We start from the raw sequence: 21126 nt of genomic DNA on the forward strand, positions 1-21126 counted from the left end.
GGGATAAATAACAGTGTAGGGAGATGTGGGATAAATAACAGTGTAGGGAGATGTGGGATAAATAACAGTGTAGGGAGATGTGGGATAAATAACAGTGTAAGGAGATGTGGGATAAATAACAGTGTAGGGAGATGTGGGATAAATAGCAGTGTAGGGAGATGTGGGATAAATAACAGTGTAGGGAGATGTGGGATAAATAACAGTGTAAGGAGATGTGGGAAAAATAAGAGTGTAAGGAGATGTGGGATAAGTAACAGTGTAAGGAGATGTGGGAAAAATAACAGTGTAGGGAGATGTGGGATAAATAACAGTGTAAGGAGATGTGGGATAAATAACAGTGTAGGGAGATGTGGGATAAATAACAGTGTAAGGAGATGTGGGATAAATAACAGTGTAAGGAGATGTGGGATAAATAACAGTGTAGGGAGATGTGGGATAAATAACAGTGTAAGGAGATGTGGGATAAATAACAGTGTAAGGAGATGTGGGATAAATAACAGTGTAGGGAGATGTGGGATAAATAACAGTGTAAGGAGATGTGGGATAAATAACAGTGTAAGGAGATGTGGGATAAATAACAGTGCAGGGAGATGTGGGATAAATAACAGTGTAAGGAGATGTGGGATAAATAACAGTGTAAGGAGATGTGGGATAAATAACAGTGTAGGGAGATATGGGATAAATAACAGTGTAGGGAGATGTGGGATAAATAACAGTGTAGGGAGATGTGGGATAAATAACAGTGTAAGGAGATGTGGGATAAATAACAGTGTAGGGAGATGTGGGATAAATAACAGTGTAAGGAGATGTGGGATAAATAACAGTGTAGGGAGATGTGGGATAAATAACAGTGTAAGGAGATGTGGGATAAATAACAGTGTAGGGAGATGTGGGATAAATAACAGTGTAGGGAGATGTGGGATAAATAACAGTGTAAGGAGATGTGGGATAAATAACAGTGTAGGGAGATGTGGGATAAATAACAGTGTAAGGAGATGTGGGATAAATAACAGTGTAAGCAGATGAAGGATTAGATGAGAAGTGAAGAGTGTGTAAAGTATATGGTATAGAAAGAGATTCAGGAGCCATCAGGTGTACCCACTCATTGTGGAGGGATGGAGCCTTGATTATACTGTAATGATGCAGATGTCATTACTGGCCTTGGTACAAGAAGAGAATGCAGGGAAAGGATGGACCAACACCAGCTTGCCCACCTTGGGGAGTGGAGGTTGTTGGCAGAATCCTATGTCAAGATTCACATTTTAGGAAGGCAAGGGGACTGCAGCTCTTACAGCTTGAGAGTAATACAAGGAGTCTCTCCCCCAAAGACTGCAAATGTATCATAACTCTATTTCATGTGTGCAGAAGCATAAGCCACACACTGAATGCAGCATACCTGGAACTACAGAGCACTTCCTGTCCAAACGAGGGAAGTGTTAGAAGCGACAGAAACTGTCCTAATCCCAATGGATGGTGGCCACAGTCACCAACTTCTACATCTCTCTCTCTCGCTCTGTGTTCTGTGGTATTGGGGGTGGAGAAAAATGAAGACGTCAGCAGAGGGTGGAAACATGATGACTGGGGGAGGATGAGGGCAAAAACAACAACAAAAAAAATACTAAAACATACAGAAATAAATATATGAGTAAAGTGACTATTGTTAATATCACTGACACAGATTTGACTTGTAATAATAAAAGAACACATGCACATTTTTGATATGTCCATTCAACCTTCTTTTCAGGTCACTGCAGGTTTAATGTAAAAAAATATTTTACTGTCAATCTGTACCTTTTAAAACATGCGTGCACAGCATCCTTTACCTCTGCACAGGTTACAATCATGTCTGTATACAGAAAACTGAATTACTTTTAATCTTCACAAAACAGACATTTGATACATCTTCATCCTTTTCTAAAGCTGCTAATCGCACAGATTTCTCACTTGTAACATATTTGTTCTCCTTTCTGCAGCTGCATAAACACAGCTTGTATGGCTGTACTGTAGGGATACAGTCCCACAGTCCAACCTGGTGTAACACACAGGTAAACCAGTCTAGAAGCCTGGCCCTGTTACTGTCTGTGCCATCTCAGACAGTGTACAGATGATGAAGTGTGTAGGTGAAATCTGATGTGTGCCATGAACTTCTAACTTGCGATCTGCCAAAGACTGCAACATTACCTTTACTCACATGCAGTGTGAATACATTTACCACTTTGTGCTATTCCTAACATGGTCTGTACCAAGTGTCTTGTACAGCCTCAGCACTCCTTTCTAAATGAACATTAAGCTGTACTATTTCACGCTTGACCTCTGGTACTGCATTAAATCCAACAGGTACGACCTCTCTTGTTTCTGACATTAGCAGCACCTTATCTGGATTTTGAATGCTAAGCCGAAGCAATCCAGCACAAAAACATTTATGATGCCCTGTTCCGTGGTTTTCTATCATTCCTTAACAATACCTTTCCATTATAATTTGTGATTAATATGTTTTCCTCATAACTTCTCATATGTTCACTTTGTCAAACTGTGTGTGTCTTTAACTGACCTGTTCTGCATTCTGATAATGTTTTGAGCACCTGCTAGGATAACAAAGAGCAATTTTAGCCTGTTAATGTCACCTATAAACAGGGTGAAGTTAACCAATAACAGGTTACAAACAGCTGGGAAAAGCCAGTGTGGAATATTTTAAGAGATTCACAACCAACTGCATACATTTGTTAAGAAATACAACGAATGGTCTGTAACTGACAGTGGAACTGAAGTGAATCAAACACTGCAAAGTAAATGGCTTCTGCAAAACATTAATAATGCAACACAAAAGCTTGTCTTTAAACAGATACAGTAGTCCTGCGGTGTGACTTTCTCATGACCAATCATTAGTAAGTCAGAGGACACATTTGATATAGTGAGGTGCTGCAATAGTTATGACGAATTTTCCAAATGCTAATCATCTGAATTCCACCCTACAGCAGTCTGTTCATGAAACTGCAACATGAGACAGGAATAAGAACAGTGCCGCATTCTAGTTTAGCTCGGTCTCTCTTTTTGCAAGTATATGATGCAAATAGACAAGCCCTTAGCATTCCATTGTCCACCCAGTAATTTCACACCAACCACCCTGTCAAATCCAGCTTAGACCTGAACTAAAATTAATATACGAGCAATAACAGAGAACTTCAGACTGCCTCAATCAGCTTTCACGTCCACTGCTTCGTAGCTCACCAGACTTGTAATGTTTATACCTAAATATGGATGATTCAATGGACTTATGGCAGCTACTCTGCATCTAAAAATAAATAAATTTAGGAAAAAATGTAGCTCATTTGCCTTACATTTTCCAGTACAGGCATACGGGAGTACTCTGACATATAGTATGTTTGTTGTACTACTTTAACTTATTGAACAAATCATTGAATAACCAACTGCCAAATCATAAAAACAAACTCAATGCACTGGCTGTTTGCTGAAATACCTATAACACCGTTATAACGTATGTTATACAGTATATATAACATCATTACACAGTGTACCCAACACCATTATACAGTACATGTGACATCATTACATGGCATACCTAACACAGTTATACAGTACATGTACCATCATTACACAGTGTACCTAACACCGTAATATAGTACATGTATGGTGTACCTCACACCATTATATAGCACATGTAACGTCATTACACAGTGTACCTAACACCATTATACAGTACATGTGACATCATTACATGGCACACCTAACACAGTTATACAGTACATGTACCATCATTACACAGTGTACCTAACACCGTAATATAGTACATGTACGGTGTACCTCACACCATTATATAGCACATGTAACGTCATTACACAGTATACCTAACTCCGTTATATAGTACATGTGACATCATTACACGGTATATCTAATACCGTTATATAGTACATGTAACATCATTAAACAGTCTACCTAATAACGTAATATAGTACATGTAATGTCATTACACGGTGCACCTAACACCGTTATACAGTACATGTGACATCATTACATGGCATACCTAACACAGTTATACAGTACATGTACCATCATTACACAGTGTACCTAACACCGTAATATAGTACATGTATGGTGTACCTCACACCATTATATAGCACATGTAACGTCATTACACAGTGCACCTAACACCGTTATACAGTACATGTGACATCATTACATGGTATAACTAACACAGCTATACAGTACATGTACCATCACAGTGTACCTAACACTGTTATATAGTATATGTAATGTCATTACAGGGTATACCTAACACCATTATATAGTACATGTAATGTCATTACATGGTGCACCTAACACCATTATACAGTACATGTGACATCATTACATGGTATAACTAACACAGCTATACAGTACATGTACCATCACAGTGTACCTAACACCGTTATATAGTATATGTAATGTCATTACAAGGTGTAGCTAACAGCATTATATAGTACATGTAGCATCATTACATGGTATACCTAACACCATTATATAGTACATGTAATGTCATTACATGGTGTACCTAACACAGTTATATAGTACATGTAACATCATTACATGGTGTACCTAACTCCGTTATATAGGACATGTAATGTCATTACATGGTGTACCTAACACCGTTATGCAGTACATGCAACATCATTACACAGTATACCTAACACCATTTTACAGTACATGTGACATCATTACATGGTATATCCAACACTGTTATATAGTACATGTAATGTCATTACATGGTGTACCCAACACCGTTATAGAGTATATTATATATATATATATATATATACATATATATATATATATATATATATATATAAAACATTTCACATTATACCCAACACCATTACACAGTACATGTGGCATTATTACATGGTATACCAACACTGTTACATAGTGCATGTAATGTCATTACATGGTGCACCTAATACCATTATACAGTATACAGAGCATTAGTTCACATTATACCTAACACCATTATATAGTACATGTGACATCATTACATGGTGTAACTAACACCATTATAAAGTACATGTAATATTACACAGTACACCTAACACTGTTATACAGTACATGTGCCAACATTACATGGTATACCAGCACCATTATACACTACATGGTATACCAACATTGTTACATAGTATATATTAACATTATTACATGGTTTACCTACCACAGTTATACAGTATATATAACTTTAACATTATTACATGGTTTACCTACCACCGTTATACAGTATATATATATAACATTATTACACGGTTTACCTACCACCCTTATACAGTACATATATAACATTATTACATGGTTTACTTACCACCCTTATACAGTATATATAACATTATTACACAGTAGACCTACCACCGTTATACCATATATATAACATTGTTACATGGTTTACCTACCACCGTTATACAGTATATATAACATTGTTACATGGTTTACCTACCACCGTTATACAGTATATATAACATTATTACATGGTTTACCTACCACCGTTATACAGTATATATAACATTGTTACATGGTTTACCTACCACCGTTATACAGTATATATAACATTATTACATGGTTTGCCTACCACCTTTATACAGTATATATAACATTGTTACATGGTTTACCTACCACAGTTATACAGTATATATAACATTGTTACATGGTTTACCTAACACTGTTAAACAGTATTTATTTATCTTTTTACCACACACCAGTAGACCAGTACAGCCACAGGTATCATCAGAAAATAACAAGAACCACAACAGGCTCTGTCTTTCTTTTCTTCTTTAACAAAAGAATATTAGCAGCACAGCAGGCCGCAAGTAAAACGCTTCTCTTAAACACCATAAAACAGACCAAATCCTCTAGTGCTTCGGCTTCCACAGCCATTTCTGAGTACATTTTCACCATAAAACACATACTTCTTTTATATAAAAAGAAAGAACACACCTCCCAATCTTTCAATTAAACTTAAGTGCTTCTTAAAGAAACATTATAAAAAGCTTTTCCAGTTGCATTCCTTGTTTAAGCCTTTCAGACACAAGGTATTATACTTTAAAATAAAAGTAGATTCTTTCTGTCTTCATTTATATTTTAACCCCTCCGGTGCTAAAAAACCTTCCTTACATCATTCTAATATTGTTGCTTGCAACCCTTCCGGATTCCCTTCATGAAAGTTACAAAATGTTCTGCTAGTGGGTTAACCTGTCTGCCTTTTCTTATATCTCTAATATGTTCTTTGAGTCTGACCAAGAAATTTTTCATACTTTCACCTATATAGTACTTATTACATGGGCATCTAAGCCCATATACTATACCTACACTATTACAGGTAAAGTGTCCATATTCCTGAACTTTTTACCATTAATTTCTGGAAAGGTTGTCACAATAAATTGACATCACACAGATCCTACAAGGGAAGGTGACATCATTACACGGTATACCCAACACCATTATATATATGACATCATTACATAGTATACCCAACACCGTTATACAGTACACATAATGACATTGCAGTTAATGTACTCCAAAGGGTACAGGGAAGTAGGCTACTCCCTAGCTAACCCAGGATTTGATTACTGGCCTGGGCACTGGAGAGGATAACCAAAAATAGTGGGAACAAGTGGGAGGAAGCAGTCTGGTCTGCTGTGATACTCAGTCCTGCAGGGAAGCAAAAGTAGAGCACACAGGATATGGACTGTAGAGAGGCACCTGGTTCAGGTTAAGAAACGCAGCAGCCTTCAAATAGATATATATCGACATAGAGGAGTGAGCCCCACATCTGCTGCCGTGGGGTGGGAACATTGGTATTGCTGAAACCCCCTGATGGCTGCCTGGATTGTCATTTCCTTATGACATGACAAATTTCTATAGATTTTCAGTCACGTTAAAGCAGAATGGAAAATGAAGTCTGTTACTAGAGCAGTATTAACTAAATACGACTTATAGGGGAACATAGAAGAATACATGGCATAAATATTATCCTCCCACATTAGAAACATACTGGGGAATTTACTTAGTACTGCTTGGGAAAAAGGTAAGAGGAGCTAATAAAACAGGACTCGGATGGATGAAGTGTAAGATAATGTGATAGTAGCAGGAGTGTCAGGTCAACAGGCAGGACAGTAAGAAACATACGGGAAGCAGCTGTCATTAATATTACAAGAAATAAGCCTGACCAGTCTCATATGCGATGCCATGGAAAGGCTTAGCATGAAATTAATCAATCAGGACATAGAGGAAACTCCAAAGACTGGCTCCGTCTCCAGTTTGGATCTGCCAAAGGCAGGTCATGCTTACTCAACCAGGTGGACTTTTTTTAAAAGGTCACCTACACAATGGATGAAGATAAACTTCGACCTGGCCAAATCTTTTAACACAATTCCCCACCCAAGCATAGTACAAAAGCTAAATAAACTGTGACTAAACCCTTATGTCACCCACTGAATTGCCAAATGGCTCACAGATAGGATGCAGATAATCAGAATAGGGGAACTTACCTCCACAAAAAGACCAGTCACCAGTGGAGGCCCCCAGGGTTCTGTGTTGGGGCCTCTCCCATTTGACATCCACTATTCTGAAGTAAAATACAGTACCATAGTGCTATGACTGACTAAGTTTGCATACAACTGCAAGCTAGGAGCAGTCATTGAATCACCATACGACTTAACTATCCTGCAGGAAAAGTTGTCTCAGATAACTGGTGTCAAAATTAAGGACTGAAACTAAATGCCAAAAAATCTATTACTTCATCCTTTGGAAGGTCAACTACCTCAAGGAACTACCATATTGACAATGCACCCCTAAGAGTTGTTTGGGATTTGGGAATTAATATGGACAGTGACCTAACTTTTGAGTGACATGTATTATTGTTGTAAAGAAATCCTTCCATATTGCACAGCTTATAGACAAAAGGACCATATCTAGCCCCATCAGCCCTCATTAAGCCACTCACTGAATATAATGCCCCCTTTGGCATATATCTCTGCAGCAATATATGGAACACCCACAGAGATATCCTATTAAAAGGGCACAAGGCCTAAACATGTCCTACATGGACCATCTCAAAGCCCTGTCACTATAGTCAGTACCCTACAGACTGCTAAGCCGTGACCTGTGTTTGGCATATAAGGCATCCTCTAAGCCATTACTGATGGATTTACTGCCAGAAATACTCAGTCTAGGGATCTAAACATCTTCTGTAACATCAACAGAACAGTTTGGACAGGTATATCTCACAGATGATACTGCTGCTGTGGAACAGACTCCTCATCCATATAAGACAAAATCCATCCATGTCCATCATGAAGTGTAACTTAGATCTATGGATGGGGAAAGAATTACCCCAGGAGTGTCCCCGTACTACTAATGGAAACAGGCATCTCTTAAATGCTTTATCTCGTGCATGGGTCCCCAGAAATTATCTATCATATAACCCCAGTTATTCTCGTTAGGGGTAATATATAATTACCCGTTATGGGATGGGTAAGATCAATAAAAAAATGAATGGGATTAGTTATTTTGAGCACAAAAAGGGAAACTGAGTAAACAAACTGGCTTGCAAAGGCAGCTAGCCTAGTACTTACCTAAGAACCTATAAATATACATATAAATTGCTAAAAGATATCTGTTATGATGCAACTATAGTCAGCAAAAGTATATTTAATGAACAGGAAATGTAGTCAATGTCTGCTGTTTCTGTCACATATACAAGACAATGAGCTTAGATGGGCAAGAGGTTCTGTCTTTAAAAAAAGCTACCATCAACAATGACAAGTAGCTGTAAGGGTGGAAATTCCTGATGGCCAAACTCATACCAAAAAATAGTTCATTTTTTTTAACTTGATAAGACCACAAATCAATACTGCCTTTTCTCAAGAGCAACCTGGGAGCAGTATCCGGATAAATGACTTGCTCAGAGCACAAAGTGTGCCCTTGGAGAAAGAAGGAATCAAACACAGGCCCTACAGGCTGTAGCTGATTAGCATTCCATATACCCTTAATCATCTGCACTAAACTGCCAGACTAGTTTTCAGTAATAGTATGAAGTTCAGGCAGGCAAAAAAGACAACAGTGTCACTCTGTGGCCTGACTGAATAATGGCTGTTGTGAAAAGATTGTTATTGCCACCAAAGGAGACTGCCTAACAATCTACCACTAAGCCATCTAAGTTAAAATAACCAGCCCTGTCAAGTCTTGAACCCAGGAACCTGGCCACTAGAGTCAGAGCAGCACAAAACTACACCAAATCAGCTGAAAAAGCTTCACTTGTATCAGGATTACATCACCCCAGATGGGACTCAAACCCACAATCCCTGGTTTAGGAGGCCAATGCCTTATCCATTAGGCCACTGGTAACTGAATCTGTAAAGCAGAAGCCATGGGGTGAATATAATTGTTAATAACAAGAACTCCATGATCTTCTGTAGTGGAGATACACTGATGCCCAAATGGACTAAGGAAGAAGTATTTATACAAGCACTAGTGCCATAACAGCATACGAACTATAACAGGAAACACATTCTCTATTTTAGGAAAAAAGAGTGTGCATGCCAACAGCAGACAAAACTGTCAAGAGGTAAGAATATGTACTGCTTAGTTTAACACTTTTAACTGTCACATAATTGCAGACACAGGCATGTTTTTCTTATAATGCGAGTACACACACACACACACACACACACACACACACACACACACACACACATACACACAAACACACACATAGACATGCACACACACATAGACATGCACACACACACTCACACATAAGCGCACACATATCCATACACACATATGCGCGCACACACACACAAATGCACACACACGCACCAAACATTACACACAGACATACACACCAAACATTGCAAACACATACACACACACATGCATGCACACAGACACACATGCATGCATGCACACAGACACACACATGCATGCACACAGACACACACATGCATGCACACAGACACACACATGCATGCACACAGACACACACTCACACACACACTCACACACACACACACCGGTGATCGACAGACTGAATTTCCCAAGCCATGCACTGACAGCGCTCATTATATTGTGCTGAAGATGTCCAAAGAAGGAAGACTGAGTGCTTGTGGGTAATTCAAGTCTGGGGCTAGGATTTTACTGTTGAAACGTTGGATATGCAGGAAGTTTTGGCACTGGGCTAGGAGTGTGTTTGTGGGTTAGTTATAGAGTAAGGGCTGGTGAAGGGGACACTGTCAGCTCTGTGTTTAAGCACCTTGGACAGTGGTACTGTATGGAAACGTTTTGTCTAAGAGAAGGAATACGGCTGGGGTTAGGGTTAGCATCCTTAGCAATACATGCTAACCGAATGTGTGCTAATCATAACCCTGTCCCTGCCCTCAACCCTACACCTCACCTTAGAGAAACCCTTTCTGTAATGCCATCACTGTTTAAAGTACACCTCAATTTATTGGTACGATTTTGGCAAACAGATCACTAAAAGGAAAGAATTTTCTTTCTGAGATTTCTTTTTAAGTTGCAGATATTTTGGTATGTTGACTTCTGAAACACTGATATCTATGCCTTATGTTTCCATGCTTGCACATTTCAATAAATCCAAATATAAATGCACGTTTGTCTACAATATAATGCAAAATATACACCCACACATACCTCTCAAAATAAAATATAGATCTGTGTGTGTCTATACATATATATATATATATATATATATATATATATATATATACACACACACACACACATATATATTTTACACACACACACACATACACACACGCACACACACATGTTTTTAGGACACTCTTTGTATAATTCAGTACAAACATTAAACATTAGTTTTATCTCATAAAGACTTAATGGGTTGAAATTCTCAGTGTAGTGAAAAAGCTTGAAATTCTTGACTTACAAACTGTAAACCATTATCAGTGAGGAGGTACGTCAGAGATACCTTGTCAAAAAAATAATAACTTCATCACTATTACGACAATTTGTGAAGAGATAACTGACCCCCAAATGCTTAGAATAGTAGTCAACAGAGGGGAAGTACTGATGGTCCACGAAATGGAACAAATCCTAAGCAAACCTACTCCATGGCTACGCTAGAATTTCATGTGTTATCAGAGGTCTGCTTTGTGGTTCTCACCTTAAGGTTCAAATATAAAAAGAAAGCTGTGTTGTATATGCATATAAACACATTTGTAAGATTTAGAATTATATTCAAATGCCTGCTAGGCATGTAATTTTTACAAGTAAATACTGACTGAAGCTCATTGCTAAATTTGTTTATTAAATTTGTTTGATGTAACAGCATGTAGTTACAGAAATAGACAAAGATTACCTTTTTCTTTCAACTGTTCCCATTAGGGATTGCCACAGTGGATCATCTGTTTCCATTTCTTCCTGTCCTCCGCATCTTGCTCTGTCACACCAACCACCTACATGTCCTCTCTCACCACATCCATAAACCTTATTTTAGGCCTTCCTCTTTTCCTCTTACCTGACAGCATCCTTAGCATCCTTTTCCCAATATACTCAGCAACCCTCCTTAGCACATGTTCAAACCAATGCAATCTCGCCTCTCTGACTTTGTCTCCAAACCGTCCAATGTCAGTTGACCCTCTAATATACTGATTCCTAATCCTGTCCATCCTTATCACACCCAATGCAAATCTGTCAACATCTTTAACTCTGCCACCTTCAGCTTGGACTCCTGTCTTTTTGTCAATGCCACTGTCTCTAACCCATATAACATAGATGGTCTCACTACCCTCTTGCAGACCTTCCCTTTCACTCTTATTGGTACCTGTCTTTTCACTCCTGACACTCTTCTCCACCCACTACACCCTGCCTGTAATCTCTTCTTAACCTCTCTTCCACACTCACCATTACTCCGAACTGTGGATCCCAAGTATTTAAACTCATTCACCTTCGCCACCTCTACTCCCTGCATCCTCACCATTCCTCTAGCCTCCCTCTCATTCACTCACATATATTCTGCAAAGATTACCATTCTGACTAAATGCATGTTACAGTTTAGGTGTATCAAACAGTTTTTAAGATAAACATACATTTTCTAACTCCATCTACTGTCACTAGTGGACAGGCCATAGCTGTGGTTTATAATGGAAAGAACAACTACTACACAAGGCTAAGAGAACAACGAAAAAGTCACATTTCCTAAAAACAGTAAGAGAACTTGGAAACCAATCTATTCAGACTAGGCAATAATAAGCCGAAATCCTCTACCACATCTGAGCACTGAGATGTACAGTAATGTGTGAGTGTGTGTTGTGTGTGCAGGCACACGTGGATAATATGTGGATAATGTATGGAATGGTGCACTAACAGACAGCACTATAATCATAAACATTTTAAGTAGATAATATGACTTTTCCAACAGAGTATTTCACAGACTAACTTATAAACATTCATAAAAATGGCAGCAATGACTTAAAGTCACATTGTGACCCAGAGGTGTGGCTCCATGGCAAACGTAGACATTGACTAACACAAAGTGATGCACAGGTGTGCATGAATGTCATACCTGGAATGCTTCTGTAAAAACTAAATAAAACAGCCTGCATGGATTAAGGTTGCTACCAGTCCTGCTGTCAGCAGGACACACACAGTTTGGATCTAATGATCCCATCACCTGCATCAGAAAGCAGAGGGACACAAAAAGTCCCACTTTTGCCAAATCTCTGAATTGCCTAGAAAAAGCTGCAGACATTTCTTACCTTTTCTTTGCAATTCAGAATTTCAGTTGTGATGTCACCAACCTGGTCCTTCAGGAGAGACATCCCTGTCAAGCACAAGTGGTGAAGATTGGCTGAAATTCATGTAGGGGGCAGGGTCTCACATAAGGAAGAGCTCTACAAATCCTGTGGCTGTACAGCACATTCTTATCAGTGCTTTTATAACTGTAGGAAGTATTAAAAAGAACAAGGAGGATCTATTTATAAGCCAGTCAGCAAGCAAGCCTGAAAGCCAGAAAGAAGGATAGCCAGCAAGCTGGTAAGGAAGTCAGCTTGCTAGTGAGGCAGCTAACCAGCAAGGAGGCCAGCCAACAAAGAGATCAGTAAACCAGCCAGCAAGCCAGCCAGTAAGGCAATCAGTAAGCCACGAAACCAGCAGGATGGCCAGTAGGATGGTCAAAAACCCAGACAGTAAAGTGGCTAACGTGCCAGTCAGGAGATTAAGCCGCCAGAAAGACAGCTAGTATGTTGGCTAGCCCACCAGGAAGTCAGCAAGGTAGTCAGCAACCCAGTCAACCCAGAGGGAAAGATGCCAGCCAGTTTGGAGATAGGGTACCCAGCTAGCACAGAGTTTGGGAAGATAGACAGCTAACCATTGGAGGTGGTAAGGCAGCCGAGAAAAGGCTATGGTTGTCCCGTTCTGTAGTGGTAAGCAGAACAGCTTCTCTCAAACTATTACCACCCCCACTAGAATCCATAAACCCACCAAAAAAAGTATATTAGACTGGATCTTAATAAATTGTCATCCTGTCTCCTACAAAGTAGGTGTCCTTCCTGATGATATTAGTGACCACTCACTAACCTACATATCCAGACAAAAAACCTATATTCCAAATGAACCAACCTTTAAAATCACCCGCAACAAAAAGAAATTTAATCCAGCCAATTTTCAGGCGGAGCTGCTAGCCTGTGACTGGTCAACCTTAAAGCACCTGCCAATTGACGAAGCAGTATCCCACTTTAACACCAAATTTCTACAGATTTTAGAATTCCATGCCCCCTCACGTTCCATAAGAACTAGATGCAATGCAGCCCCATGGCTCACTAAAGAAACCAGACAACAAATCCTATAAAGAAACAAAATCTGGTCCAAATGGAGACACACTAAAGACCCTATTGATCAGCAGCATTTCAGACAACTAAGAAATGCCACCAAAAAATCAATATTACAGGATAAAAAGAACTATTTCTTCAAGCTACAACAAAATCACCATAGTCAACCCCAAAGATTCTGGTCTAGCATAAATAAACTCTTACATCCAGGACACTCCAAAACTCCTGCCCCATCTACTCTCTCCCACAACTCTCCCAAGGAGATTGCTGATGCTTTCAACTGCTTTTTTACTGAAACTGTCCAATCTCTAGCTAACTCCCTACCACCTCTCAACCCCACCCTACCTCCCCCCCCCCCATTACCTTACCACCTACATTTCACTTAAAACCTATTCCTACAGCCCTCATCTATAGACTACTTCATAAACTCAAACCCTGTACAGCCTCAGTTGATCATCTACCACCTGAATACCTTCAAATTGCTGCTAAACCTCTTGCCTACCCAATCTCTATTCTAATTAATAGAACCATAACTGAAGGCTCCGTCCCTTCATTATGGAAATTCTCTCAAATACTCCCACTTCATAAAGGAGGGAACTCAACTGAACTCTCCAACTTTCGACCTATTGCACTACTATCTCCACTAGACAAAATTATGGAAGAATGTATCCACAAACAATTTCTAGACCACATTCTCCAATATAACCTTCTAGCTGACTGTCAACATGGTTTCAGACCATTCCACAGTACCACCATTGCTCTCCTATCCTTCACAGACTGCATTAATAAACAACGTAACAATGACATGCTCTCCTCTGCTCTGTTCATTGATCTTTCTAAAGCTTTTGATATGGTCAACCATCAATTACTACTTAACATACTCAACTCTTTCTCTCTTGACACACTAGCATTCCAATGGTTCAAATCCTACATGCATAATAGACAACAGGCTGTCCTCTGGGATAATAACTTATCCAAACATCTCCCAATTACTCTGGGTGTCCCCCAAGGCTCTATCCTGGGACCTCTACTCTTCTCCATTTTCATTAACAACCTTTCTACTTGTCTTCCTCTACCCACCTGCATACAATACGCAGATGACTCCACTCTCATCTGTAAAGCAACCACTTCATCTGAGCTCCATGATATCACCCAATCAGTTTTCAACCAAGTAGAAAGTTGGTTCCAAGAACATCACCTCCTCCTCAATGCCAAAAAAAAACAAACTATTACTATTGACACCAACTAACAAATCCACCCCATTAGACTTCTCTATTACCTCCATCAATGGGACAATCATAGCTCCCGACACAACTACAAAACTCTTAGGTGTACTGATTGACCACAACCTCAACTTTGACACTCACATTAATGCCACCATCAAAACTGTAAACAAAAAACTGGGATCCTTATAGAGGATAAAACCTTTTCTTACCCCTGAAGCCAGAACTACTGTTGCCCAAACCCATCTGAGCTCCACTCTCTTCTCTGCCTCCCCAATTTTCACTAATCTTTCCAAAAGCAACCTAAACAAATTGTCCACTTCATATAACAACATTGCCAGGTTTGCTACTGGGTCCTCATTCAGAACACATCACTGTCTAAACCTAAAACGTCTAGGATGGCTTGAACTAAATAACCAACTAAAATTTCAACAACTCTCAATCACACATAAAATTCTATACCAGCCTACTAATACTCCTATTCTCACTAGCCTCATCTCCCCCTATACAAACCTTTCAAACCTGCGCTCAGCAAATAAACTACTAGTTACAACCCAGAAATCCCACAAGGCAGGAGATTCTCTCTTCACAAACTCTGTGGGGACAATTCGGAACAAACTTCCCACAAAACTGACATCTCTGTCATCATTACCTCTCTTTAAAAATCAACTAAAAAGTCACTTAAAAGCACAATGGCTTTGTCCTTGCACAAACCCCGACTAACCCCCCTTACCACCATAACCTTTTCTATACATCTCCTCCTCAACCACCTTTAATCTATGTAAACATATGTTATCTCATATATACAGTATGACAAAAAAAAAATCTCTATTATTCCTTGTTTGAAAAGACATTTTATCTTTTCTCCCTGTTTCTATCTTATTCATATTTGTGTATTACATGTATTAACTTACTTTGTTTTATAAATGTTATCTTATTATGCCTATTTCTGTGCAAACTTGTAAAAACCACTGGAGCTTTTCTCCCCGGGCCTCCACTGAAAATGGACATAATTCCAGCTGGACTAGACCGGTCAACAAATGTAAAATAAAATAAAAAATAAATAAAAAATAAAATAACATTTAAAGATGGGAAGTGCATTCTATTTCTGTTGCTTTATTTTTCTTATTGCTGTGTTCACAGGTAAATGGGGTGTATTGTACATTGCAAATAGATTTTGTAGTGGATGATTTACAACAATTAATTTTTCAAGGTAAAAGTGAGTGTGTGTGTGTTGGTATAAATAAATATATGTATGTGTGTGTGTGTGTGTGTGTGGGTGTTGGACACCCAGGTGAATGGACACAATGTTGACAGCCAAGGGAGCAAGATAAGAACACTGAATTAAGAAATGTAAACATGAAGATATTTATTGATTCAATATTTTTACATTAATCTGCTGGCTGCCAGCATTGTGTTCGATCAGGTGTCCTACACCTGTATATACATATATATATATATATATTTTTTTTTTTAATATATAGATGCATGCACATTTATTTACTTCGGGGAGGGGGCTATGTTCAGAAGTAAATGTGCATTTTGCAGTACTTTGTTCCCCGGAATGCCCAAGCTGTCACATGCTTGGCCACACTCTCTATCATGACCACACCTCATGATGTCATATTGGTCCTACACCCCTGTGTCCCAGTTTGGACCACAACTGAAGAGGTGGTAACCACAGATCACTATAGCAACTATAACGCCAACTAGCGCGTTGCACAAGGCATGGCAGGACGCTGAGTGTCCCCACTGGTGCAGTACAGGGGACGTGTCGGAGTCCTTCCCCGACGTCCAGGGCAGAAGCATTTACACCGGCGAGAAGCGGGCATACGGAAGGGTTCTGACCCCACGGTACTGATGTCCGGCCCGGTTTAACCTACTGCCACCCACCCCTACACGAGGTAACAGCACTAAGTGCTGCTACCGACGGTGTATAAAGATAAAGTGCTGCAGAGCTCTAGTGGACACAGCAGGGCTGCTGATCAACACAATATTACATTACTCACATCCATCCCCTTCAGTTGTGTAACGAGAACTGTACCTTGTCTTCTTTCCCCATTTCGTGGTAGGATACCCGCGATCCCAAGCCCAGGGCTGACAGCATGGCTGTGACAGGTTAGTGCAAACTGTCCTGTAATGTCAGTCCGGCGGTGCCGAGACTAGAACTAGGAACTGCGATACAGAGCATCCACGTGACCGCTGTCAGGCACCATCATCACAGGCGTTCTCTTCACCGGGAGAACCAGTGCGCAGGCGCGAGCACCGCCGCGAACTCAGGGACCCAGAACAAGCTCCACCTTCAGCCCCGCCTACGTGCTTACATAACACAGGTGGAACAGGTGTGCAAAAGGTTAACATAGCGCGGCTCTAGTTAAAACGCCGTGCGTCGCACCTGCTGAGCCCTCACCCCGAAAGTTAAATGAAACCGTCTCTGAGTGTAAATAATGTACACAGAGGGCCGCCGTAGGTACCCCTGCCACTGACGTGCGGTCTGATCATGTGTGCCGCCCTCCTGAGTTAACGGCCCGTGGTAGCAGGTGGTCCTATGACCCCCTCACTGTCAGGCCGCTCAGATGTCCACAGTACCACAGAATGTACACACTTTTGCATCGTGGTTTTTATCTGATCCTCATAACAGTTGAGGTTTTCTGGCACATCACTGAGGATTGACCTTCACATCCTTCAGAAAATGCATGTTAACACCAATTCTGTTTTTCTGCAACTTTCTAAGTTTATATAACCATTATTTGTCCTTCATATTTTGGGGCCTTTACCCCTCCCAGTTATTTTTAGCTTCGTCCAATGTACTGAGTTAGAAGGTGGAGAGGTGTGCTGGGAACGATGAGACCCCTAATCCGTACCTCCCTTTATTACTGTCTGTGTGTGTGTGTGTGTGTGTGTGTGTGTGTATATATATATATATAATATATATATATATATATATATATATAATATATAATATATATATATAATATATATAATATATATATATATATATATATAATATATATATATATAATATATAATATATATATATATATATATGGGTAAGTTAACATACGGTGCTGCTCATTTTTTCTAATTTTGAGCAAAACATTTGCTCCAATCATACATTCAAAAGGGGAGCCATAGGTAATGTATTTTATTATTTTAAACAAAGGATAAAATGCGTTTCTTTACTTAAATAAGTACATAAACAGATAAGCAGTCTGCGGTACAGCCCCTTTGGGAAAAGTCAAGGCACCAGACTGTTCAATTCATAGAGTTTCTACTTATTATTTTCCTGATTCTTGGGACAAGTTGAAAATTCTGCTAATATTAAACAGTAAAGGAATGGTCACTGCACATGAAAAACCAGCAGTGGCATGATTCATTTCCTTAATCCTAACAGGTAAATCGATATGGGCTGCTGAATGAAATGGAGCCCTAAGCAAAGGATTCCAGTATACCTTTCTTGTTATCATTTCTCCCAGTGCCTCCCTTATCCCCCATACTGACCTCCCACAACATCCAAATTATTTCTTTCTTGTTTTCTCACACTTTGCCTTAGTCTTCAGCCTTTTTCCTGCATGCCTGTAATGCCTTCTAACTCACTATGACTACATTGTAATAACTGGAGAAAAGAACTGAATTACTAAGGTGTTTGGGAGCTGCTAGGGTCTTGAAGAAGCCATGTGGCTCCAGATGCATTTTAAAGATTTTTCCCAGCCTTTTCATTCAATTATATTAGATGTGCAAAAGACCTTGTCAGAAACTGAAGGCACATTTCAACCATTTTATTTCAGACAGGTAACAGCAGTTTCACAAAAATCAACAAACGCACATCTAAACCATGACAGGTCATGGCTATCTTTATACATAAAAAGATGCAGAACTCAACAGTTCTAGCTCAGCTGAAGGCAAGCTCCTGTCTAATATATTATCCAATATTTTCTTAAACCTTTATCAGATTTCCTCCCTCTACAAGGTACCAGACTCCAATACTTTCAAATCCAATAAAGTTTTGTTGGCTGACAGTACCTTTTGGATGACTGATTGTCACATCATCCAGTAAACTGTCTTTCCCATCTGGCTGATGGTTCAAAGCCCACCACTGCTTGGAAACATTCTGCATTCTTTCAAAGTGGAACTATACAATCACATGACTTACAATGCCTGCTTTACCCTGTTAAACAGGCTGAATAAACAAAATAATAGCTATGCTTCTTATCCCCATTATGTAGCCATACACCCTACAGCCTTTCTATTCATCCACTTTCAGCAATGACACTTACCTAATAAAGCCTCTCTCATAATGTAGCCTGATAACATGCTTCTAACAAAACCTTTTCTTAAATGTTGCTTTTAACAAAAGCTTTATTCTTATGTTGCTTATAACTCTAAAATGTTGCTTCTAACAAAATTACTTGTATCAAATCTTATTCATCTAACAAGTTAAGGCATGCACATTTATATTTTTCTGTTTTAGTTTCATAAAAAGGTAGCAGCAGCTTAATAGCTAAATTGATTCTTCCTAAATAAATCCATCCTAACCCTTTTGCCTAGTAAATTCCCTCTAATAGAGTCAGTGGTGCAATAGGTAGCACACTCACCTTTGCTGAAGAAGACTGTGGGTTCTGTTCCCACGCCAGGTAGATCAATTGCTGACACAAGTACTGCATAAGGGAGGGGATGCTGTACTCCCTAGTGTGCCATCCTGGAGGTGAGACATTTGTTGACTGGGATAGTCCGACTGGATATATGTCCATTTTCAGCAGAGGCCCAGGGAGAAACGCTCCAGAGACACATATAAGGCAAAACAGTTAAGGCATGCAAATTTACAAGTATATACAAGTCCATAGGAAGGAATTCATAGTAACTTTACATAAACATAATTTGTCATCAGTTACCAAATTAGATAAGAGGAGAGAACGCACACGATAATGTTTGTCTTTGATAGACAGAGTGGTGGTTAGTACAGGGGCAGACCAATGTGTTCTAAAGTATTGTTTCAGGTCATTTTTGAAGAGATTTAGAGATGGTTCCAGGGTAAGGTTGGCTGGGAGAGAATTCCATTTTCTAGCAACAAAGTTGGCAAAGAGGGAGGCTCCAGCTGCATTGCTAGCTGTGTGTGTTTGGATCTGGAGTTTGTGGATGAGCGTAGTGGCCTGGGGTTATTATAAGGTTTTAGTATGTTTGTGAGTGCAGGAGTATTTTCAGGTTTGTTGAGTATTTTGTGTGCTACTATAAGCTGGTTGACCAGTATTACATTGGGTAATTCAAGCCATCCTAGGCATTTGAGGTTTTCACAGTGATGGGTCCTGTATGTGGAGTTTGTGGCAAATCTAGCAATGTGGTTATAGGAGCGTGAGAGTTTGTTGAGTTCGGAATTATTCAAATTAGAGAGTATGGGGATGCATATAGAAGGGTGGAAAGGAGATGACAGCAGGCAATGGCAGTCCTGGCTAGCGGGGTTAGGAAGGGATTATTTCTATACAGTGACCCGAGCTTCTTGTTGATTGTCTTAATAGTTTTATTGACATGCAAATCAAATTTGAGTTTATCAACTATGACCCTTAATAGTTTAGTGTGGTTGCCAAGGGAAATAGTGGTATCATTGTTGTCAGGGGTAATAGTGGTACCATTGTTGTCAGGGGTAATAGCAGTACCATTGTTGGAGGTTATGTAGATGGAGGGTGGGGTGGATCTACTGGTGGTGGCAAACAGAAGCAGTTTAGTTTTGTTAGTATTCAGGAGAAGCCTGCGATTATAGAGCCAGTGTTCGACTATGTGAAATGTATTCTGGGTTAAGGTTTGCAGTTCTGATGGGGAGGAGGCAGAGCAGATCAGTGTGGAATCGTATTCATATTGGATGCAGGTTACTTTTGGGGGGACAGTGCAGAGGTCATTGATGAAGATAGAAAAGAGTAGGGGACCTAAAATTGAACCCTGAGGAACTCCAAGGGTGAGAGGTAATATGGTGGACAGTTTGCTCTGCCATATTACTGACTGTTATCTATTGCTGAGATAAGAGAGGAACCACTGGTTAACATGGCTGTCCAGGGAAATAGATTCCA

General features: G+C 39.6%; 1 protein-coding gene across 1 annotated transcript in view; it reads right to left on the reverse strand.

Annotated features, from left to right (window-relative positions):
* The window catches only part of LOC122802503 (multidrug resistance-associated protein 1-like), a 1262326-nt gene extending 1245019 nt beyond the window's left edge, over positions 1–17307 (reverse strand). The window contains exon 1 of the mRNA XM_044072155.1: positions 17112–17307. Within this exon, the coding sequence (XP_043928090.1) occupies positions 17112–17174 (63 nt within the window). The 5' untranslated portion in view covers positions 17175–17307. The remainder of the gene's footprint in view (positions 1–17111) is intronic.
* Positions 17308–21126: the final 3819 nt, after the last annotated feature.

Source organism: Protopterus annectens, chromosome 5.part0 (assembly GCF_019279795.1).
Source record: "Protopterus annectens isolate FY-2018-M chromosome 5.part0, PAN1.0, whole genome shotgun sequence".
NCBI classification, from domain to species: Eukaryota; Metazoa; Chordata; order Ceratodontiformes; family Protopteridae; genus Protopterus; species Protopterus annectens.